The sequence below is a fragment of the Ranitomeya imitator genome, chromosome 8, assembly GCF_032444005.1.
Source record: "Ranitomeya imitator isolate aRanImi1 chromosome 8, aRanImi1.pri, whole genome shotgun sequence".
Classification (NCBI taxonomy): domain Eukaryota; kingdom Metazoa; phylum Chordata; class Amphibia; order Anura; family Dendrobatidae; genus Ranitomeya; species Ranitomeya imitator.
Window position 1 is genome coordinate 121,887,815 of NC_091289.1, and position 25,175 is coordinate 121,912,989.

The window sequence follows — 25,175 nt, forward strand, 5'->3', positions numbered from 1 at the left end:
GGCAAGTAAAAACCAAAAAAAGAAACATAATGATTAAATACCCTGCAGTAAATAAATATAGTGCATGAAAATAAAATCCAGTGCTTACCGTATATACTCGAGTATAAGCCGAGATTTTTTGAGCCCATTTTTTGGGGTTGAAAGTGCCCCTCTCAGCTTATACTGGAGTCATTGTTCCTGGGGGTCGGCGGGGGCAGGGCAGCTGTCAAATCATACTCACCTGCTCCCGGCGCGTCTCTTCATGTCCCTGCTTCTCCGGCGCCCGCAGCTCTTCCTGTGTTCAGCGATCACGTGGTACCGCTCATTAAAGTAATGAATATGGGGGCATATTCATTACTTTAATGAGCGGTACGATATGACCGCTGAACACAGGAAGAAGCTGCAGGCGCCGAAGATCACCTGTCAGTGAGAAGCTGCCAGGGACCGCGCCGGGAGCAGGTGAGTATAATGGGGACTGGAGGGTGAGTATTGCACGATATTCGCCTGTCCCGCGTTCCACCGCTGGGCGCCGCTGTCTCTTCTGCGTTCTCTGCCTGTGAGGTTCAGGTCAGAGGGCGCGATGATGCGATTAGTGTGCGCCGCCCTCTGCCTGAACAGTCACTGCGGAGGACACGGAAGACACAGCGGCACCCAGCGGTGGAACGCGGACAGGTGAAAATTGCAAGTGCCGGGGGCCTGCTCAGGACACGAGGCGAGTATGTGATTTTTTTTTTTTTTTTTTTAATCGCAGCAGCAGCATATGGGGCAACTGTTTCTATGGAGCATCTTATGGGGCCATAATCAACCTATGCAGCATTGTATGGGGCAAATTATCTATGGAGCATCTTATGGGGCCATAATCAATCTATGCAGCATTGTATGGGGCAAATTATCTATGGAGCATCTTATGGGGCCATAATCAATCTGTGCAGCATTATATGGGGGCAAATTATCCATGGAGCATCTTATGGGGCCATAATCAATCTATGCAGCATTGTATTGGGCACATTATCTATGGAGCATCTTATGGGACCATAATCAACCTATGCAGCATTATATGAGGCATATTTTCTATGAAGCATCTTATGGGGCCCATCATAAACTTTATGGGGCATATTTTATTAAGGAGCAAAAACACGTAACCTACTGATGTCTCAATTAATTTTACTTTTATTGGTAGCTATTTTTATTTTTGACATTTACCGGTAGCTGCTGCATTTCCCCACCCTAGGCTTATACTCGAGTCACTAAGTTTTCCCAGTTTTTTGTGGCAAAATTAGGGGTCTCGGATTATACTCGGGTCGGCTTATACTCGAATATATACGGTAGTTAAAATATTTTTGGATTAAAAAGAAAAAATAAATAAATGAAATCGAAAAGTCATCCCACCACTTCACAGTGACCGTAACTGGGACAGTCCTAACTAATATTAACCCTTTTCTGACCTCAGACGGGATAGTACGTCAGAATTCAGAATCCCCGCTTTGATGTGGGCTCCGGCGGTGAGTCCGCATCAAAGTCGGGACATGTCAGCTGTTTTGCATAGCTGACATGTTCCCGCAATAGCGGCGGATGGAATCGCGATCCACCCGCCACTATTAACTAGTTAAATGCCGCTGTCAAATGTTGACAGCGGCATTTAACTAGCGCTTCCGGCCATCAGGCCGGAAATGCGCGCATTGCTGACCCCCGTTACGTGATCGGGGGTCAGCGATGCGTCGGCATGACAACCAGAAGTCTATTGAAGACCTCTATGGTTGTTGATGCCGGATTGCTGTGAGCGTCACCCTGTGGTCGGCGCACATACCAATGCAGCAATTCTACTACATGGGAGCGATCTGAGGATCACTCCTATATAGCAGAGCCGATCAGGCTATGCCAGCTTCTAGCCTCCCATGGAGGCTATCGAAGCATGGCAAAAGTAAAAAAAAACCAAAAAACTAAGTTTTAAAAAATATGAAAAATATATATATATAAAAAGTTTAAATCACCCCCCCCTTTCGCCCCATTCAAAATAAAACAATTAAAAAAAAAAAAAAGAAAAAAAAAAAAAACAAACCTAACCATATTTGGTATCGCCAGGTTCAGAATTGCCTGATCTATCAATTAAAAAAAAAGGATTAACCTGATCGCTAAACAGCGTAGCAATAAAAAAAAAACATTCGAAATGCCAGAATTACGTTTTTGTTTTGTTTTTTGGTCGCCGTGACATTGCTTTAAAATGCAATAACGGCCGATCAAAAGATCGTATCTGCACCAAAATGGTATGATTAAGAACGTCAGCTTGGCACACAAAAAATAAGCCCCCACACAACTCTAGATCACGAAAAATGGAGACGCTACGGGTCTCGGAACATTGCTAAAAAAAAAAAAAAACTGCGCAAAGTTTGGAATTTTTTTTTACCACTTAGATAAAAAATAACAGACATGTTTGGTGTCTATGAACTCGTAATGACCTGGAGAAGCAAAATGGCAGGTCAGATTTAGCATTTATTGAACCTAGCAAAAAAGCCAAATGAAAAAACAAGTGTGGGACTGCACTTTTTTTGCAATTTCACCGCACTTGGAATTTTTTTCCTGTTTTCTAGTACAAGACATGGTAAAACCAATGATGTCGTTCAAAAGTAAAACTCGTTCCGCAAAAAAATAAGCCCTCACATTGCCATATTGAAGGAAAAATAAAAAAAGTTATGGCTCTGGGAAGGAGGGGAGCGAAAAACGAAAAAAGCTGGGGTCATGAAGGGGTTAAAAACCTTACCGTTTGTGAAGTGACATGCATGTAGATAAAGGTTTTTAATATTAGAGTTAGGACTGTCCCAATTACGGTCACATTGAAGTGGAGGGATGGCTTTTGCATTTTTTTAAATAAAAAAACATGTTAACTAAGTGGAGTATACCATTTTCATGCACTATGCTATGTATTCACTGTAGAGTATTTAATCTTTATGTTTGCCTGTTTTTTTTCTGTCAGTGGGCAGTGTGAGCGTGCGCTTACACGCTGCACGCGCACAAGTTTTTATCCAAGTTCATACCTTTGGGGGTTCTTCATAGTGACATGTAGTCTGCCAAAGGAGCACTCAGATATTGCAAACACCTTTATGACTCTTACCATCTGAATAGGTTTCTTCCTTAGGTCTCTCTCAGTCACCAGCTTTTCATGGTCGGTCACATACAGCCCGCGCTGTGCCAAGGCTTGGATGACAGCATCGTGCCCCAGGAGAGGTTTGGCAGTATCACTCTTAAGAATAAGGCTCCCAGCGCGACAGTACAAGTCTGCAGACAGAAGAAGGTTCACCACTGGCGGCTTCATGTGCTCCTGGTCATACTGGTCCGTATAGAAAGGCTCTTGAAGCTCCTCTGGGATGTTCTCTAAAGGCGATAAAAAACACCAAGATATTTAGTCTAGAAATATCACATACTGGGCCACGATAACAAAAATACTTAATGTTCATCTTACATAGAATTCATCTCATTTTATAGCACTTTTCATTGGGAAAATAAAACTTTTAATCTAATTATCTTAAAAAGGAACCAGTCGCCATAATTTCACCACCCTAAAAATATTTATATGCGCATGTATCGCTTTCAATCTTTCCAACACAAGCCCAGCAATACCTTTCCATAGCCGGTCCGTTCCTCAGAAAGCAGCATTTGATTGGTCACTCCAGCTCTATTTCCCAACCAGCGCTGCCTCCTCCTGCTTGGCTGACAGCCTCTGTGCTTTGTGACTTCTGGCAAAGGAGCCGTCAGTCAAACAGTAGGAGGTGGCAATGGGCAGGGAATAGAGCTGGAGTGACAGAAGCTTCAGATCTATTAACTCGTTTGGATATCCATTCAAACCCGGACTTTTGAGAATTGGAGGAACGGACTGGCTATGTAAATGTATTATTGGACATGTCATTAAAAGAGCTACATGTACATATCAATAGTTTGGGGGTGAAATCCAGATGACAGATTCCCTTGAATCAAATCATATTGTCTAGTAAGCCATTAAAGGGAACCTGTCACCCCCAAAATCGAAGGTGAGCTAAGGCCACCAGCATCAGGGGCTTATCTACAGCATTCTGGAACGCATTCTGTAAAGCTGTATATAAGCCCCTGATGGATCCTGATAGATGAGAAAAAGAGGTTAGATTATACTCACCCAGGGGCGGTCCCGCTGTGGTCCGGTCTGATGGGCGTTGTGGTCCGGTCCGGCACCTCCCATCTTCTTACGATGAAGTCCTCTTCTTGTCTTCACGCCGCGGCTCCGGTGCAGGCATACTTTGTCTGACCTGTTGAGGGCAGAGCAAAGTACCGCAGTGCACAGGCGCCGGACCTCTCTGACCATTCCCACACTGCAGTACTTTGCTCTGCCCTCAACATCTGACAAAGTACGCCGGAGCGTGAAGACAAGCGGACGTCATCGTAAGAAGATGGGAGGCCCCAGACCGCGACATCTATCGGACCGGACAGCAGCGGGACCACCCCTGGGTGAGTATAATCTAACCTCTTTTTCTCATCTTTCAGGATGCATCGGGGGGGTTATCTACAGCATTACAGAATGCTGTAGATAAGCCCCTGATGCTGGTGGGCTTAGCTCACCTTCGATTTTGGGGGTGACAGGTTCCTTTTAAGAGAGCGAAGTTTCAGTAGAGTGGAAAGAGTGAAAACCAGGTTGTAGAGGGTCAAAAAAAAGTGATCAGGAACACAGTGGATTAGAGAATGTGGACCAAGCATTCCAGGAGTTTAGGGAATATTAGAGACAGGTCTGTAGTTGGAAGCGCAGTTCTGGTTGAGGGATAGATATTTTTTTTTTTTTTAAGTAAAAGGGTAATGGCAGAGTTTTTGAATGAAGAGGAATAGATACCAGAGGAACTAATATTTTAGTTAGGTGGGTAGGGACAACTGGTGAGAGAGCCTGGAGGAGATGTGAGGAAATAGGGTCACTGGAGCAGGTTGTAGGGTGCGAAAAAGCAAAGAGCCTGATAACTTTTTCTGTGACAGGTTCAAAGATGAAAAATGAACTTGAGGTGCAGGAGGGAAGGGGATCCAGGCTCTGAGGGGATTGTGCAAAAATGTCCTAATGGACATGGTTGATTCTGCCTAGAAATAAGTAGCCAGCTCGTTAGTGCTGAGGTTGGCGACGGGGGACTGCACTTTAGGGCTCATTAGGGAAAGTTTCAAAGCGTCGTTTTGCATTGTCTGCTAGTGATGTGATCAGGGTGGTAGAGTAGACTTGTTTGGTCAGATGGAGAGCAGATTTATACGTTTTCAGCATGAATTTATAGTGGATGAAGTCTTCTGCTGAAAGCAATTTTCTCCACTGACGCAGACCTGAAGCAATGCAGAAGAAAACGTGCTTGCAGCATGTGCCAGGGTTGCCGTTGTCGGGTCTTTCTGCCTGTAGTAGGTGCGGCTTCATCCAGGGCACTTTGCAATGTGTTATAATGTGACAATGCTGAGTCTGGACAGGAGTGGTAGGAGATGAGGGCAAAGATAACTGTAAATTGTTCAGAAGCTGCTGCGTATTGATGGCACGTACATTCCTGAATGTGTGGCAAGTGGGGGTGTCCTGAGTGGGGCGACAATTACTGACAGAAGGAAAGGAGGTTGTGGCCAGAGACCAGGACAGGGGAGTTTGTAAAGTCATACACTGAGCAGAGCCAGGAGAAGACCAGGTCCAAAGTATTCTTAGGTAAGATTCTTAAGATCCCAGAGAAACACTTGAAGAATCATTATATCACCTCTATCGCTACGGTCCTAATATTCCAGTGCTGTCAATTCATATCGACACCTCCAGTCTGTGGGAGATTTAACGTTAGATCCCTATCCCTACACTGAAGGGGACACTTTATATGGACGAACCTCATCATAGAGGAGAAACAAGCTCATCATATGTCCTATTACCCTTCAAACCATAATCTCCGTGACTAGCCATAAAGAGATCATTTCTTTCTGGCAGGAATTTAATTAATTGGATAAATAATTTGATTGACTTTTTCTGAATAATGTCTTGAAATCCCCAATATTTTTCTTTATAGGAGGAAGGAATAAGTGTGATTTGCACAGAGGCTTTCACAGTAATTACACATATCTGTCACTGCAGATTAGCCGGCATTACACGGCTCCTGGCTGTGAGGATCGCATCGGACTCATTCATTGCAGAAGAATCTCCGCACATATTTCCCTCTCCGGATCATCTTCCATGGTCATGTCTGCACTGTCAGGAGTGAGGGAATCGGACATGTTCGAACATGAGCTTTAACCTGGGCTCCACGACTCAGGTTTTACTGTGCGCTTAAATTAAAATTCCAGCAAGTGAACACTTCCAGCACTGGATAGAATGTAGGGAATTAATACTGAATTGATTGTATGGCTCCTCCAGGGCGTCCCTGCCCCAGGACATGCAGACCCCACAATTTAGGCTTTGTTCACATCTGCATTGGAGCCTCGGCAGGCGAGTCAGCTAAAATAAACTCAGCATGACGGAAACCAGACAGACCCACAGACCTTTTTTTTGCATTTCAGTTACTTTCTAGAAGGGAACAGAAATAGGAAATTACATGATAACAGATCCTAACCCCCAAATTCCCAAAGAACTGTTGGACATATTCTAACAAATCTTGCAATAAGAATATTTTTGACAAAGCAAGAACTTCTGCTGAACATGATTTATCCAAGGAAATGAAACCTTGGATAAGTTAAAAGGAATCTGTCAGCAGGTTTTGATATGTAATCTTAAAGCAGCATGATGTAGGGACAGAAACCCTGTATTTGCTGCTGCAGATGTAGCAGTGCTCAAATGCTGCTCTGTGTATAACCCCGCCCACACCCTTGATTGGCAGCTTCCTTTGTACACTGTGGATTGTCAGCGGCCAATCAGTGATGGGAGTAGAAATAGACAGATTAGCCTGACTGCTGTGCATGTGAGCCCTAGTCCTTTAGTTATAGTCTTCTCATGATAAAACTCTGATTGTATTGAAACTACAGCCTAGTAAGTGACACATCCCTGTAATCAGGTTCTCTGCCTCTACATTATGCTGCTCTCAGATTAATTACCAAAAAGCTGCTGACAGATTCCCTTAAAAATCCATTCTATACAGCACTTTTTAACTCTCACGTCAATGCTTTTGACACCAATAGCCAGACCAAGGACTATGGACACAAAGCCAATAAACATCAGGCAGATTCTGGATCTTAGATTACGTAAAATAAACTATGTATTCTAATATCTTAGTATCCAAAAGATGATACCAAGAAGGACCATATTCCCACTCTTTTGCATTTGTTTGTACAGGGCTCCTGAGGATTCAAGCAGCCCTGATATGATCCACATACTGTAACACAGTCCAAGACAACTCCGGGGGCTTACGGTGCATGTGCAGATAAAGCCGGGGCTGGTACATCTCACAAGCATGGAGCTAAATTACTTATCTTCTATGATAGAAGCAGAAATGCAGGACTCCTCAGAGGCCTAGGACCGCCCATATGACTTCACGGGCAGTATACCTACACTGCATGTTATATTAGCAGGCAATTTTTATACATAATGCTAAAACTGACACTTTAACATGATCAGTTTTAGAAACTATTGAGCTGTATAATATGCTATTGGTTTAGTGATTGAAAAACTAGTTATAGATTTCTTTGCACATTTTTTGTATTGTTCACTTACTTCCTAAATGTTAAAGGGAAACTGTCAGTATACTTTATGTCTTCTATCTGTTGCTGCCTTCCCATGTATTCAGAACTTACTATACAAATGGGGCACTTAGAGCTCTGGGTATTACAGAGCACTTAATAAGCCAAAGCCTCCCAAGGTTGTTTCCACCACCCAGCACCAGCTTCTCTAGCTTGATTGATAGCTCACCGTCTGTAAGATATGAGGCATGGAGTCATGAGACAGTCAGCTATCAACCAAGATAAAGAGTCTGGTGCTGGGCGGAGAAACAACCTTGGAAGACAGTTGTTCCTTAAATGCCCCAACATACCCAGAGCACTTCGTACATAATTTTCATGACGTCATCGTAAGAAGATGGGAGGCCCCAGACCGGACAGCAGCGGGACCGCCCCTGGGTGAGTATAATCTAACCTCTTTTTCTCATCTTTCAGGATACATCAGGGGCTAATCTACAGCAGTACAGAATGCATTACAGAATGCTGTAGATAAGCCCCTGATGCCAGTGGGCTTAGCTCACCTTCGATTTTGGGGGTGACAGGTTCCCTTTAAAGTAGCTTTTAAGAAACTGTTAATTAACTCCCCCAAACTGCATATATGGCATGCTGGTCTATGAAATGTCAACAGATTGACACCAGTTATCAAAAATCTCAGTTCTGAGGTAAAATCTGTATTCAGTGAAGACAGAAGTTCCCATAAACAGAGATAGGAGATGGCGGTTATTAAAGAAGTTGGCTCCTACTTGGACAACATCTTCTCATAGCTCTCGCTGGGCCCCAATAACATAAAACCTATCCTCACCTCGCATGTTGGCGCCGTTCCCGCAGTGTTGGTGCGCGCTCTCCCCGGGGCTCGTGTGTGGTGTGAGATGTGATGTCCGGCGCCCAATCACTGTGCCCATCTACGGACGTTTTGAGCAGGAAGAGGAAGTCCCAGGCCGCCCTGTGAGAGCGAGTGCTGACACCGCGGGAATGGTACCGGGACGGGAGGGGAGTACAGGCTTTTTTATTTTACTAGATGGTGGCCCGATTCTAACGCATTGGGTATTCTAGAATATGCATGTCCACGTAGTATATTGCCCAGTCACGTAGTATATTGCCCAGCCACATAGTATATTGCCCAGCCACGTAGTATATTGCCCAGCCACGTAGTATATTGCCCAGCCACGTAGTATATTGCCCAGCCACGTAGTATATTGCCCAGCCACGTAGTATATTGCCCAGCCACGTAGTATATTGCCCAGCCACGTAGTATATTGCCCAGCCACGTAGTATATTGCCCAGCCACGTAGTATATTGCCCAGCCACGTAGTATATTGCCCAGCCACGTAGTATATTGCCCAGCCACGTAGTATATTGCCCAGCCACGTAGTATATTGCCCAGCCACGTAGTATATTGCCCAGCCACGTAGTATATTGCCCAGCCACGTAGTATATCGCCCAGCCACATAGTATATAGCAGAGCCACGTAGTATATTGCCCAGTCACGTAGTATATTGCCCAGCCACGTAGTATAGAGACTTAAAAAATAAAATAAACATATACTCACCTATAGCCCGTTGAAGTCCTGCTATACTCACCATCCGCCGCCTTTCTCGCTCCTCGGGACGCTCCTGGGATTGCTCCATTGCAAGCGGCAGCTTCCGGTCCCAGGGCTGGTGTGAACAGGACCTATGATGACATCGCGGTCACATGACCATGACGTCACGGCAGGTCCTTGTTGCACACCAGCCCTGGGACGGGACCGGAAGCGTGGCAAGGAGCGAGAAAGGCAGCAGAGGGTGAGTATAGCAGGTTTTTTGGTGTTATTATTATTTTTAACATGACATATTTTTACTATTGATGCTGCATAGGCAGCATCAATAGTAAATAGTTGGGGACACACAGGGTTAATAGCAGCGGTAACGGAGTGTGTTACACCGCGGGCCGTTACTGCTGCCATTAACCCTGTGTGAGCGGTGAGCAGAGGGGATTACGGAGCGGGCGCCGGGCAGTGAGTGCAGGGGAGTAGGGGAGGGACTAACCGGACTGTGGCCGTCACTGATTGGTCGCGGCAGCCATGACAGGCAGCTGCCGAGACCAATCAGCGAATGAATAACCGTGACAGAAGGACAGACAGACAGACGGAAGTACCCCTTAGACAATTATGTATATAGATGGGGGCCAAACATTTTGATCAAGAAGGGGTTGTCCTAGTAGTGGATACAATCCTCGCCCTTCTAGCTACATAGAATCTCATCAATAGCAGCCGCCATCTCCTATCGCCGTAATGGGGACGTCTGTCCTCACTGAATACAGATATTACCTCAGAACTGACATCTTTGATAATGGCTGATCAGTTCTGGTATGGAAAGAAGCAGATTTCTCTGATAACATACATTACACAGTTGCTGATTTTCACATGTACTATTGGTTTATGAAACCACGGTTACACGTTATGTTAGTATTTGGGCAATGTCACATAAGGTTTAGCTAAATATCCAGAGCCAGCAGAACTGTAGTGAGGTCATCTCCTCCACCACCGTGTGAGCGGAGAAACAACTAGTGTGCTCAGGTCACTGGCTCCCATCAGTGGGCACCGTACAAGGGTCTCCTGTGATCGCAGCACTGGGGGGCAACAACATAAGCATATCTCTGTCATGTGAACTGTGTGACCACCATCCCATGTACGATTACATACTTCCTAAATTATGTATCCACAGGTGATAACTGAAACCTGTGGCGTCTGATCATTGGAAAGTTATTGAATGCCCCCTTACCCATGCACGAACGTTTCCAACATGTTGCAAAGTTTCTGTCCACTGTCCGTAAATATACATTATATGTTACAAAAATTAATACACATGAAAAATGCACAAAATGGGAATAGACTAACATACTTGCCTTGTAAATTTGGAGTTGTTAACCCAATCAATATGGGCTCTCACATTGCATATAAGGGTCTCAATGTAAAATCAGACGCAAACCCCTAATGCGGCTGTGTGCATGATGATGTGGGGCTGCAGCTCCCAGACCCATAAGGAAATAGCTATGGTTTAATGGTTTTCTAAACTATGACACACTGTTTTCCAGAAACGTAATTCAGAATAAATAGATTCCTTTCATTTCTAAGTTTCCATTATGAAATCCGAGTTACAAGGAAGCACAGTAGCATCAGCTGGTGAGTGCCATGTATACATATCACTGGCTGCAGAAATCTGCCCTGTGTCCTACATGGAGTCATCCATCAATGTCATACACATCTCTTCTATCCTATATGTGATCTTCACCAATACCACATGCTCCAACACCAATACCAATGCTCTACCACAACATATCAGACTCTCGCCTACCATCGAAACCTTCAAAAAGAACCTGAAGACCCACCTCTTCCGACAAGCCTACAACCTGCAGTAACCACCGATCGACCAAACCGCTGCACGGCCAGCTCTACCCTCACCTACTGTATCCTCACCCATTCCTTGTAGATTGTGAGCCCTCGCGGGCAGGGTCCTCTCTCCTCCTGTACCAGTTGTGACTTGTATTTTTCAAGATTATTGTACTTGTTTTATTATGTATACCCCTCCTCACATGTAAAGCGCCATGGAATAAATGGCGCTATAATAATAAATAATAATAATAATAATAATAATAATAATAATACCACCACAGGAGGCGCTATAAACGCATCATCCGGCCCAGAGGATGGCGTTCTGCACAAAGTGATGTGTCCAATATCCCTGCATGCATTAGGGGTCATGGATTTAGGATTTTCCGTAAAGAAAAGGTTCTAATTATTCATTTAATGAAACAATTTACTGTAAACAGATTGCTACCTCTGGGGATACTTTTCTTTATTACTTAAAGGGAACTTGGAAAATGATTCCCAGTGCTCTGGGATAAAACATCGCATAGCACTCGGACCAGTATTTATATGGGGCAGCTCACATCAGCGTTTATTTCCTCGGCCGTTTACAACGTGCAAGTGAAATCGCAGCATCCTGCAATTGGCACCGACACTCGGCCGAGTCTCTGCTCACTCGCACCCATATAAGCCTAAGTGAGATATCATCCGTGTGATGTGCGATGTACGCTGACCCCGGCAATAGAGGAGATGGACAAATTCATTTCTCTGTCTCCTCCGCAGCTGTGCTCCGATACTCTCTGTGTGAGCGGCTCGGAGCACAGACGCATGACACTTGGCTCCTGCTCACAGCAGAGCAGGAACCAAGGGTCATTAGCATATCACATCTGATGCTCTCGCAACGTATGCCATACGCTAGTGTGACTCCGGCCTTAGGGCGAGTATATTTGGCCTGCGACGCCAGACGGTTATTATAATGTATGGAGGACTATGTGTGGCCCATTATACAGTATGGAGGTCTATACAGGGCCCATTATACTGTATGGAGGACAATGGGGAGCCATTATACAATATGGAGCACTATGTGGGGCTGCTAAACTGTATGGAGCACTACATGGGGCCATTATACTGTATGAAGCACTACATGGGGCCATTATACTGTATGGAGCACTACTAACCTGCAGCTTAATACAAAGATGTCCAAAAACATATTAATGCTAAATACATAGGTACCTTCACCATGGAAGGTTTTTCCATCAAAGCATTGGAGTATAGGGGTGTGTTAACCTATCATAACCTCACAAACGGATACAAAGTATCCAAACACACCACTCAAACAAAAAGTGTTTAGAAAAGATAACAAATTTTATTATTCAAAAACACAGAAAATACCATATTGTAGTATTCAGTAAGAGGAAAGGATAAGTACCGAAGTACATAGCACAAAAAAGTGATACAGAAAATTGTATACAGGCTTCTGGGATCAGAGCGTATGGGCATCCAAAGTATATAAGCCCTAGTCTAAATAGACCTAAAGTGCATAGTGCCAAATTCCCAAAGGGGTTAACACATACCCATGTAGTAAGCACGTCCTTAGTATCACACACGTCCCGACGTACGTTTCGCGTCTTCTGCTTTCTCAAGGGAGAAAAAGATAATTGTGGGGCCATTATACTGTATAGAAGGTAATGAAAGCCCATTAAACTGTATGAAAGGCAATGAAGGGCTCATTATACTGTATGGAGGACTGTGAAATCATTATGCTGCGTGGAAGACTATTTGGTGCTCATTATACTGTAAGGAGGACTTTGTGGGGTCCATTATACCAAGTGGTGATTACAGTTGGGGAATTATACTTTGCTGGGTGGGTTGAGGGGGGTGGGGGTACAGTAGGGTCATCATACTGTGCGTGTGGAGGGTACTGTGGAGGTATCTAACTGTGTTTGGGAGGCACTTTTGTTTGCATCATACTTTATAATCTGTATTATTCAAGTTTATTTTTATCATTTGTTACTACTTATTTAAATTAGGCCATTGGAGCCATATGCTTTTTATTGCTCTTATATAACATATTATTCCAATATGCTGAGATCTATTACCGTAATTAAAATGTACTTTGTTTGTAGAAGAACCCCTTTATGTTTGTTTCGATATAAAAAAAGTTAGTCGCTATATCTGATTAGGAAAAACTTCAATTGTCATTGTTTTAATAAATAGCAAGGTTGGCCCGCGACCTTGTCCAACTTTTAATTTTGGCCGTCTGTGTATTTGAGATTCACATCACCGAGATAGAAGATCTGGGTCAGGGACCAAAGCCAGGGACAAGACTGGTCCAGTGCTACGTTCGGCTGGCTCTTTCCAGTGCGAGATATCTGTCAGACTGCAGCGGTTCTGGGAGGAGCCGGCCCAAAACGGCAGCGTTGGGAAGATGGTCCCCGACTGAATTTTCTAAGGAGATTTTCTCTGACATACATCATAGCATTTCAGAGAAAAATATATCTAGCTGCAATAGAGCAGCCAGGCTCAGTGTGGACAACACGACTCAGGTAACAGATTCCTTTCTTTCAATTATACATTCTGCACTATTTGCCCTTTGTTTTCCTGCACAGTCAACACTGATGTAATCTGTGGTCAAAAATCAATTGAGTTAAAAAAAATGATATATATATACATATGGAGTTACAAACTCTTCTGTCAAACTATCATGAGCTCACTGATGGATTCTCCATTAACACATTCTGCAGCCAGCAAAACACCGTGAAGCTCAGAGGCTATAGAAGATAAATGGTGCAACATTTTTAATAAAAGAATTACAAAAATTATGATTTTTAGCCCCAGATATAAGTATTTCAGAAAAAAAAAAAAAAACTTTACAAGGGAACCCGTCACCAGGAATAATGCTGTTAACATGCAGATTAACAGAGCTATGCTGCTGACCGGGGCCTGTACGCAGCCGAATACTATGCACAGACGCCGGGCAGCATCATAAGGCCGGGATCACACTTACGAGAAGCTCGCACGAGTCTCAATACGCGGCTCAGCCGCCGGCCCTCGGGATCTGAGCGTGTGGTGGCATGTATTTCTCTGCACCGTGTATTTCTCTGCACCGTGTATTTCTCTGCACCGTGTATTTCTCTGCACCGTGTATTTCTCTGCACCGTGTATTTCTCTGCACCGTGTATTTCTCTGCACCGTGTATTTCTCTGCACCGTGTATTTCTCTGCACCGTGTATTTCTCTGCACCGTGTATTTCTCTGCACCGTGTATTTCTATGCACCGTGTATTTCTATGCACCATGTATTTCTATGCACCATGTATTTCTATGCACTGTCATGATCCCAATGGCAGGGGATCACAAAAGGACAAGCACAAAAAAGAAAACAAGCTCTAGGGTGATGGAAACTGAGCTGACCGCGATCCTGAACCTAAACACACAACTAGCTGTAGCCGGGGAACGTGCCTACGATGATTCCTAGACGTCTCGCGCCAGCCGAAGGACTAACTTCCCCTATTAGAAGAAACACAGACCTCTCTTGCCTCCAGAGAAACACCCCACAGAAATAGCAGCCCCCCACATGTAATGACGGTGAAATGAGAGGAAAGCACATACGTAGTTATGAAAACAGATTCAGCAAAATGAGGCCCGCTAAAGCTAGATAGCAGAGGATACAAAAGTGAACTGCGCGGTCAGCGAAAAACCCTACAAAAAACCATCCTGAAATTACTTGAACTCATGTGCCAACTCATGGAACATGAGGAGTAATATCAGCCCACTAGAGCAACCAGCAAAAAGGAATCACATATCTGCAAGCTGGACTAAGACTAAAATTAAGCAAAACGTGGAACAGGAAAAACAAAAACTTAGCTTGTCCTGAAGATTACAGAAGCGGGAAGCAGAGGTAACAAGACACACTGATTACATTGATAGCCGGCGAGAAAATGACAAAAAAGCCAGGTTAAATAGGAAACTCCCACATCCTGATAGAACAGGTGGACACCAGAGACCGCAGAGAACACAAGTCACCCAGTACCATCTGTAACCACCAGAGGGAGCCCAAAAACAGAATCCACAACAGTACCCCCCCCTTGAGGAGGGGTCACCGAACCCTCACGAGAACCACCAGGGCGACCAGGATGAGCCCTATGAAATGCACGGACCAAATCAGCAGCATGAACATCAGAGGCAACCACCCAAGAATTATCCTCCTGACCATAACCCTTCCACTTGACCAAATATTGGAGTTTCCGTCTGGAAACACGAGAATCCAAGATCTTCTCCACAACATACTCCAATTCTCCCTCCACCAGCACCGGAGCAGGAGGCTCAAGCGAAGGAACAACAGGTACCTCATAGTTCCGCAACAACAACCGATGGAACACATTATGAATAGGAAACGATGCCGGGAGATCCAAACGAAACGACACAGGGTTAAGAATTTCCAAGATCCTATAGGGACCGATGAACCGAGGCTTGAACTTAGGAGAAGAGACCTTCATAGGAACAAAACGAGAAGACAACCACACCAAGTCCCCAACACGAAGTCGAGGACCCACGCGGCGACAGCGATTAGCAAACTGCTGAGCCCTCTCCTGGGACAACTTCAAATTGTCCACCACATGACTCCAAATCTGATGCAACCTATCCACCACCATGTCCACTCCAGGACAATCAGAAGGCTCCACCTGACCAGAGGAAAAACGAGGATGAAACCCCGAATTACAAAAGAAAGGAGAAACCAAGGTAGCAGAACTAGCCCGATTATTAAGGGCAAATTCGGCAAGCGGCAAAAAGGTAACCCAGTCATCTTGATCAGCAGAAACAAAACACCTCAAATAAGCTTCCAAGGTCTGATTAGTTCGTTCCGTCTGGCCATTCGTCTGAGGATGGAATGCAGACGAAAAGGACAAATCAATGCCCATCTTAGCACAGAACGTCCGCCAAAATCTAGACACAAACTGGGATCCCCTGTCAGAAACGATGTTCTCCGGAATCCCATGCAAACGAACCACGTTCTGAAAAAACAGAGGGACCAACTCAGAGGAGGAAGGTAACTTAGGCAAGGGTACCAGATGAACCATCTTAGAAAAGCGGTCACACACAACCCAGATGACGGACATTTTTTGAGAGACAGGGAGATCCGAAATAAAGTCCATGGAAATGTGCGTCCAAGGCCTCTTCGGGATAGGCAAAGGTGACAACAATCCACTGGCCCGAGAACAGCAAGGCTTAGCCCGAGCGCAAACTTCACAAGACTGCAAACGCACATCCCTCGACAAGGAAGGCCACCAAAAAGACCTGGCCACCAAGTCTCTAGTACCAAATATTCCAGGATGACCTGCCAACGCAGAAGAATGGACCTCGGAGATGACTCTACTGGTCCAATTATCCGGAACAAACAGTCTTTCAGGTGGACAACGATCAGGTTTATCCGCCTGAAACTCCTGCAAAGCACGTCGCAAGTCTGGGGAGACAGCCGACAAAATCACCCCATCCCTAAGGATACCAGTGGGCTCAGAATTTCCAGGGGAGTCAGGCACAAAACTCCTAGAAAGAGCATCCGCCTTCACATTCTTTGAACCTGGCAGGTATGAAACCACAAAATCGAAACGGGAGAAAAACAGTGACCAACGAGCCTGTCTAGGATTCAGACGCTTGGCAGACTCAAGGTACATCAGATTTTTGTGATCAGTCAAGACCACCACACGATGTCTAGCACCCTCAAGCCAATGACGCCACTCCTCAAATGCCCACTTCATGGCCAAAAGCTCCCGATTACCAACATCATAATTCCGCTCAGTGGGCGAAAACTTTCTAGAAAAGAACGCACATGGCTTCATCACTGAGCAATCGGAGCATCTCTGTGACAAAACCGCCCCCGCTCCAATCTCGGAAGCATCAACCTCAACCTGAAAAGGAAGCGAAACATCTGGCTGACGCAACACAGGAGCAGAAGAAAACCGGCGCTTAAGTTCCTGAAAGGCCTCCACAGCCGCAGGAGACCAATCAGCAACATCAGCACCCTTCTTAGTCAAATCCGTCAAAGGCTTAACAACACTAGAAAAATTAGTTATGAAACGACGATAAAAATTAGCAAAGCCCAAGAACTTCTGTAGACTCTTAAGAGATGTAGGCTGCGTCCAGTTACAAATAGCCTGAACCTTGACGGGATCCATCTCAATAGTAGAAGGGGAAAAAATATACCCCAAAAAAGAAATCTTCTGGACTCCAAAGAGACACTTTGAACCTTTTACAAACAAAGAATTGGCCCGCAGGACCTGAAACACCTTCCTGACCTGCTGAACATGGGACTCCCAGTCATCAGAAAAAACCAAAACATCATCCAAATACACAATCATAAATTTATCCAGATATTCACGGAAAATATCGTGCATAAAGGACTGGAAGACAGAAGGAGCATTAGAAAGTCCAAAAGGCATCACCAAATACTCAAAATGGCCCTCAGGCGTATTAAATGCGGTTTTCCACTCATCACCCTGCTTTATCCGCACAAGATTATACGCACCCCGAAGATCAATCTTAGTGAACCATTTAGCCCCCTTAATGCGAGCGAACAAATCAGTCAACAATGGCAAAGGATACTGATATTTGACTGTAATCTTATTCAAAAGACGGTAATCTATACAAGGCCTCAAGGAACCATCTTTTTTGGCCACGAAAAAGAAACCTGCTCCCAAAGGGGACGAAGATGGATGGATATGTCCCTTTTCCAAGGACTCCTTAACATAATCCCGCATAGCAGTATGCTCTGGCACTGACAGATTGAACAAACGACCTTTAGGAAATTTACTGCCAGGAATCAAATCTATAGCACAATCGCAATCCCTGTGAGGAGGAAGCGAATTGAGCTTAGGCTCCTCAAAAACATCCCGATAATCAGACAAAAATACAGGAACCTCAGAAGGAGTAGATGAAGCGATAGAAATCGGAGGTGCATCATCATGAACCCCCTGACATCCCCAGCTTAACACAGACATCGTTTTCCAGTCCAAGACTGGGTTATGAGTATGTAACCATGGCAGACCAAGCACTAAGACATCATGTAAATTATACAGTACAAGGAAGCGAATCACCTCCTGATGAACGGGAGTCATACGCATGGTCACTTGTGTCCAGTACTGAGGTTTATTCATAGCCAAAGGTGTAGAGTCAATTCCTTTCAAAGGAATAGGGACTTCCAGAGGCTTCAGACTAAACCCACAGCGGTTGGCAAATGACCAATCCATAAGACTCAGGGCAGCGCCTGAATCCACATAGGCATCGACGGAAATGGCTGATAATGAACAAATCAGAGTCAGAGACAGAATGAACTTAGACTGTAAAGTACCAATGGCAACAGACTTATCAACCTTTTTTGTGCGTTTAGAGCATGCTGATATAACATGAGCTGAATCACCACAATAAAAACACAACCCATTTTTCCGCCTATAGTTTTGCCGTTCACTTCTGGACTGAATTCTATCACATTGCATTGTCTCAGGTGCCTGTTCAGAAGACACCGCCAAATGGTGCACAGGTTTGCGCTCCCGTAAACGCCGATCAATCTGAATAGCCATAGTCATAGACTCATTCAGACCTGTAGGCGCAGGGAACCCCACCATAACATCTTTAATGGCCTCAGAAAGGCCATCTCTGAATCTTGCAGCCAGGGCGCACTCATTCCACTGAGTAAGCACCGACCATTTCCGAAATTTCTGACAATATATTTCTGCTTCATCTTGCCCCTGAGAGAGAGCCAATAAAGCTTTTTCAGCCTGAATCTCTAGGTTAGGTTCCTCATAGAGCAAACCCAATGCCAGAAAAAACGCATCCACATTGAGCAACGCAGGATCCCCTGGTGCCAATGCAAATGCCCAATTCTGAGGGTCACCCCGCAGGAAAGATATAACAATCTTGACTTGCTGAGCAGGGTCTCCAGAGGAGTGAGATTTCAAAGAAAGAAACAACTTGCAATTGTTCCTAAAATTCAGAAAACTAGATCTATCTCCAGAAAAAAACTCTGGGATAGGAATTCTAGGTTCAGACATAGGAACATGTACAACAAAATCTTGTATATTTTGAACCTTAGCAGCAAGATTATTCAGGCTGGAAGCCAAACTCTGGACGTCCATGATAAACAGCTGAGGTCAGAGCCATTCAAGGATTAAGAGGAGGTAAGACGCAGCCAGGCTGCAATTAAGGCTAGGCAGCAAACTCTGAGGGAAAAAAAAAAAACTTCCTCAGACTACTTTTCCTCCTACTTCAGCCAATACGATAACCACTTTTTGGCCGGCTATACTGTCATGATCCCAATGGCAGGGGATCACAAAAGGACAAGCACAAAAAACAAAACAAGCTCTAGGGTGATGGAAACTGAGCTGACCGCGATCCTGAACCTAAACACACAACTAGCTGTAGCCGGGGAACGTGCCTACGATGATTCCTAGACGTCTCGCGCCAGCCGAAGGACTAACTTCCCCTATTAGAAGAAACACAGACCTCTCTTGCCTCCAGAGAAATCCCCCACAGAAATAGCAGCCCCCCACATGTAATGACGGTGAAATGAGAGGAAAGCACATACGTAGTTATGAAAACAGATTCAGCAAAATGAGGCCCGCTAAAGCTAGATAGCAGAGGATACAAAAGTGAACTGCGCGGTCAGCGAAAAACCCTACAAAAAACCATCCTGAAATTACTTGAACTCATGTGCCAACTCATGGAACATGAGGAGTAATATCAGCCCACTAGAGCAACCAGCAAAAAGGAATCACATATCTGCAAGCTGGACTAAGACTAAAATTAAGCAAAACGTGGAACAGGAAAAACAAAAACTTAGCTTGTCCTGAAGATTACAGAAGCGGGAAGCAGAGGTAACAAGACAAACTGATTACATTAATAGCCGGCGAGGAAATGACAAAAAAGCCAGGTTAAATAGGAAACTCCCACATCCTGATAGAACAGGTGGACACCAGAGACCGCAGAGAACACAAGTCACCCAGTACCATCTGTAACCACCAGAGGGAGCCCAAAAACAGAATCCACAACAATGCACCATGCATTTCTATGCACCATGCATTTCTATGCACCATGTATTTCTATGCACCATGTATTTCTATGCACCATGTATTTCTATGCAGCTGAGACCTCCGGTATTGAGATGCGAGACTTGTGCGAGTTTCTTGCAAGTGTGATCCCGGCCTAGCGCTACTAACCTGCAGCTTAACCCCATATCTGCAGGTTAACAGCATTGTTCCTGGTGACAGGTTCCCTTGCAATTGTTCAGAGATACATACAGTGGGGCAAAAAAGTATTTAGTCAGTCAGCAATAGTGCAAGTTCCACCACTTAAAAAGATGAGAGGCGTCTGTAATTTACATCATAGGTAGACCTCAACTATGGGAGACAAACTGAGAAAAAAAAAATCCAGAAAATCACATTGTCTGTTTTTTAACATTTTATTTGCATATTATGGTGGAAAATAAGTATTTGGTCAGAAACAAAATTTCATCTCAATACTTTGTAATATATCCTTTGTTGGCAATGACAGAGGTCAAACGTTTTCTGTAAGTCTTCACAAGGTTGCCACACACTGTTGTTGGTATGTTGGCCCATTCCTCCATGCAGATCTCCTCTAGAGCAGTGATGTTTTTGGCTTTTCGCTTGGCAACACGGACTTTCAACTCCCTCCAAAGGTTTTCTATAGGGTTGAGATCTGGAGACTGGCTAGGCCACTCCAGGACCTTGAAATGCTTCTTACGAAGCCACTCCTTCGTTGCCCTGGCGGTGTGCTTTGGATCATTGTCATGTTGAAAGACCCAGCCACGTTTCATCTTCAATGCCCTTGCTGATGGAAGGAGGTTTGCACTCAAAATCTCACGATACATGGCCCCATTCATTCTTTCATGTACCCGGATCAGTCGTCCTGGCCCCTTTGCAGAGAAACAGCCCCAAAGCATGATGTTTCCACCACCATGCTTTACAGTAGGTATGGTGTTTGATGGATGCAACTCAGTATTCTTTTTCCTCCAAACACGACAAGTTATGTTTCTACCAAACAGTTCCAGTTTGGTTTCATCAGACCATAGGACATTCTCCCAAAACTCCTCTGGATCATCCAAATACTCTCTAGCAAACTTCAGACGGGCCCGGACATGTACTGGCTTAAGCAGTGGGACACGTTTGGCACTGCAGGATCTGAGTCCATGGTGGCGTAGTGTGTTACTTTTGGTAGGCCTTGTTACATTGGTCCCAGCTCTCTGCAGTTCATTCACTAGGTCCCCCCGCGTGGTTCTGGGATTTTTGCTCACCGTTCTTGTGATCATTCTGACCCCACAAGGTGGTCTTGTATGTCTTCCATTTTCTAATTATTGCTCCCACTGTTGATTTCTTCACTCCAAGCTGGTTGGCTATTGCAGATTCAGTCTTCCCAGCCTGATGCAGGGCTACAATTTTGTTTCTGGTGTCCTTTGACAGCTCTTTGGTCTTCACCATAGTGGAGTTTGGAGTCAGACTTTTTGAGGGTGTGCACAGGTGTCTTTTTATACTGATAACAAGTTTAAACAGGTGCCATTACTACAGGTAATGAGTGGAGGAAAGAGGAGATTCTTAAAGAAGAAGTTACAGGTCTGTGAGAGCCAGAAATCTTTATTGTTTGTTTCTGACCAAATACTTATTTTCCACCATAATATGCAAATAAAATGTTAAAAAAACAGACAATGTGATTTTCTGGATTTTTTTTTCTCAGTTTGTCTCCCATAGTTGAGGTCTACCTATGATGTAAATTACAGACGCCTCTCATCTTTTTAAGTGGTGGAACTTGCACTATTGCTGACTGACTAAATACTTTTTTGCCCCACTGTAATTGATTACCGGTAATTACTGCCTCATTGCATGATGGCTGGCTTTTATTTTTTTACCTCCATTAGGGTGGATATACACACAGTGGAAATTTCCACAAAGGATGTGTCAGCAACAAATCTGCAGCAAATTGCGTGTCACATGTGGTCAGATTCTGTAATCTGCTACGTCTGAATCCACTCATCGTTGACTACAGGTCGAGTACAGCGCCTGCAGGGAGCCTGCGGTGGTCTGAATTCTGCCTCGTCTTGCAAATACAGCCCTAGCTGAGCAAACATCTGCTCATACAACTAGGGGGGCACTTAAAGGGATGGTGCCACCAGTTTTCTTATTTTTGTTTTGTGAAATTAAGTTTAAAATAGTAAATAAACTGTATTAATGCAATGTTTTCACCCCCCAATGGGGGCTAAATACTCCCCCTCTCTAGCCAACCTTACAATGGCATATTGGGAGTGCAAATATATCTATAATGTGAACAATCCCTTTGCCGAGTCTCTTGTCTGGTACGGCAGATACATAGATGACACCCTAATTATTTGGGGGGCAGAGTATCTGCCGTACCAGACTTCATTGAATACATCAATAAAAATGAATATGGTATCAAATTTACCTATAAATGGTACAGCAATCGAATCTCCTTTTTGGATTTAGATCTAGTGGGGACTATTAATCAAGGTATAGGTAGTAAAACACACTTGAAACCTTTAAGTGGAAACACTGTATTACACGCGAAAAGCAGTCACCCTAAACACACCATCAAATCCATTCCGGTAGGTGAATACACAAGGTTGGGCGGTCCCGCTGCTGGTCCGGTCGTATGGGCGTCTCTGGATATATATATCTCTCTCTCCTTTAACAAGAAGAGGTCAGGTCTCTTGACTATTCCTAAATGCTATGATGGTGGTATAGCTGAAGACTTTAATATGATAAGGGGGTCTCCGACAGCCTGCACAATGATCTGGCCATAACGGGGGCTGCACAGGCTGTCAAGAACTCAGGAGGGTGTGATTAAGAAGACCTGGGCTGGACTAGTCCTGTTTCACTTGCATATGTGATGCAGCAGATTCCTTCTCCAATGTTTGCAGTGTTATTATGTAGAGTCAATCAGCTTATCATATTAATGAAAGGCCCCTCATCTCTGGAATCCCATGATGAAACTCAAGGAATCTGTCAGCAGGTCTTTGCCACCTAATCTGAGAGCAGCATAGTGTAGGAAAAGAGACCCTGCTTTCTGCTGTGTGTCAATTACTGGTCTGCGCAGTATAGTTTTCCTAAAATCGCTGAGCTATCAATAAACTATTATGACTAGTAAACCAGCTGCCATGTAGTCCTCCATATTCATGAGCTCTGTATAACCCCACCAGCTTTCTGCCTATGCACAGTGTACACAGAAAGCTGACAATCAGTGGTGTGGGTGGGGTTATACACAGCTCAGCAGTCAGAAAACTGGGAGGTCTACAGATGCGAAAACTTATCAAATCTACAGCAAGCGATATATCAGTTCTATTTCTGGAAACAGGATCTCTGCACCTACATCATGCTGCTGTCAGGTGTGGAAGCAAAAACCTAGAGACTGATTGCCATTAAAAAAAACACAAAAAAACTGTTAGAAAATAAGTGTCACTTCATTACAGGTTGCACAAGTTGCATCTTGCAACCAATTCATGCCCAAAAGCAGCAACATTTTCACACCAAATCATGTGGCCTGTAGGCATTATGGTGGGCGAGGGTCCAGAGAAATGCAGCGCGATGTGTGGGCAATCACCCAAAGGCCGAGCTCACACTTGCCTGTGCAATGCGAGAAACTCACACTAGTCTCTCGCCTCAATACCGGGCACTGCAGCCGGCACTCGGGACCGGAGCGTTCAGCTGCATAGAAATACATGGTGCATAGAAATACACGCTGCATAGAAATACACGGTGCATAGAAATACACGCTGCATAGAAATACACGCTGCATAGAAATACACGCTGCATAGAAATACACGCTGCATAGAAATACACGCTGCATAGAAATACACGCTGCATAGAAATACACGCTGCATAGAAATACATGGTGCATAGAAATACATGGTGCATAGAAATACATGGTGCATAGAAATACACGGTGCATAGAAATACACGGTGCATAGAAATATACGGTGCATAGAAATACATGGTGCATAGAAATACATGGTGCATAGAAATACACGCTGCATAGAAATACACGGTGCATAGAAATACATGGTGCATAGAAATACATGCAGCCGCACACTCTGGTCCCGAGTGCCGGTGGCAGTGCCCGGTATTAAGGTGTGAGACTCATGTAAGTTTCTCGCATTGCACACGCAAGTGTGTCCCCGCCCTAAGGCTAACACATCCGTTTCCATGTCTGCATCCTGTAAAACGGACCGTGTAACTCCCCACTGTCATCCGTTTAACTCCCAGCTGTCATCCGTGTCACTTCCTTTCTTTCTTATCCGTATTTTCACTGAAACAGATAAGTTGTGTAAACTTTTTTTTTTTACCCAGACTCTTAAGGTACCGTCACATTAAGTGACGCTGCAGCGATCGGCATCGTTGTCTATATCGCTGCAGCGTCGCTTAATGTGACGGTACCTTAGTCGTTGTGATGCCGAGGTCCCTGGGTAACCAGGGTAAACATCGGGTTACTAAGCGCAGGGCCGCGCTTAGTAACTCGATATTTACCCTGGTTACCTAAAAAAAAAACAAAAAAAAAAAAAAACAGTACATACTTAAATTCCGGTGTCTGTCGCATCCCTCGCCGTCAGCTTCCCGCACTGACTGTGAGGGCCGGCCGTAAAGCAGAGCACAGCGGTGACGTCACCGCTGTGCTTTACGGCCCGCGCTCACAATCAGTGCGTGAAGATGAAGGCGAGGGACGCGACAGACACCGGAATGTAAGTATGTACTGTTTTTTTTTTTTTGTTTTAAGGTAACCAGGGTAAACATCGGGTTACTAAGCGTGGCCCTGCGCTTAGTAACCCGATGTTTACCCTGGTTACCAGTGAACACATCGCTGGATCGGCGTCACACACGCCGATTCAGCGATGTCTGCGGGAGATCCAGCGACGAAATAAAGTTCTTGCCTTCTATCTCCGACCAGCGATGTCACAGCAGGATCCTGATCGCTGCTGGGTGTCAAACACAACGATATCACTATCCAGGACGCTGCAACGTCACGGATCGCTATTGTTATCGTTGTTAAGTTGTTCAGTGTGAAGGTACTTTTAAAGGGAACCCGACAGCTGGTGCAGCATGTATCGGCACTGGTTCTATGATCTCAGCCAGATATGTGCGACTATAAACCGCTGAATTTCAGAGAACGCATACTTTAAAG

The 25,175-nt window shown here is 44.6% G+C and overlaps 1 protein-coding gene across 3 annotated transcripts in view; it reads right to left on the minus strand.

The window, feature by feature from the left end:
• CAMSAP2 (calmodulin regulated spectrin associated protein family member 2) overlaps positions 1 to 25,175 on the minus strand; it is a 140,964-nt gene that overhangs the window by 105,265 nt on the left and 10,524 nt on the right. For all 3 annotated transcript variants that reach the window (XM_069737328.1, XM_069737329.1, XM_069737330.1), the window contains one exon: positions 3,089 to 3,348. In XM_069737328.1, coding sequence (XP_069593429.1) covers positions 3,089 to 3,348 — 260 coding nt within the window. The remainder of the gene's footprint in view (positions 1 to 3,088; positions 3,349 to 25,175) is intronic.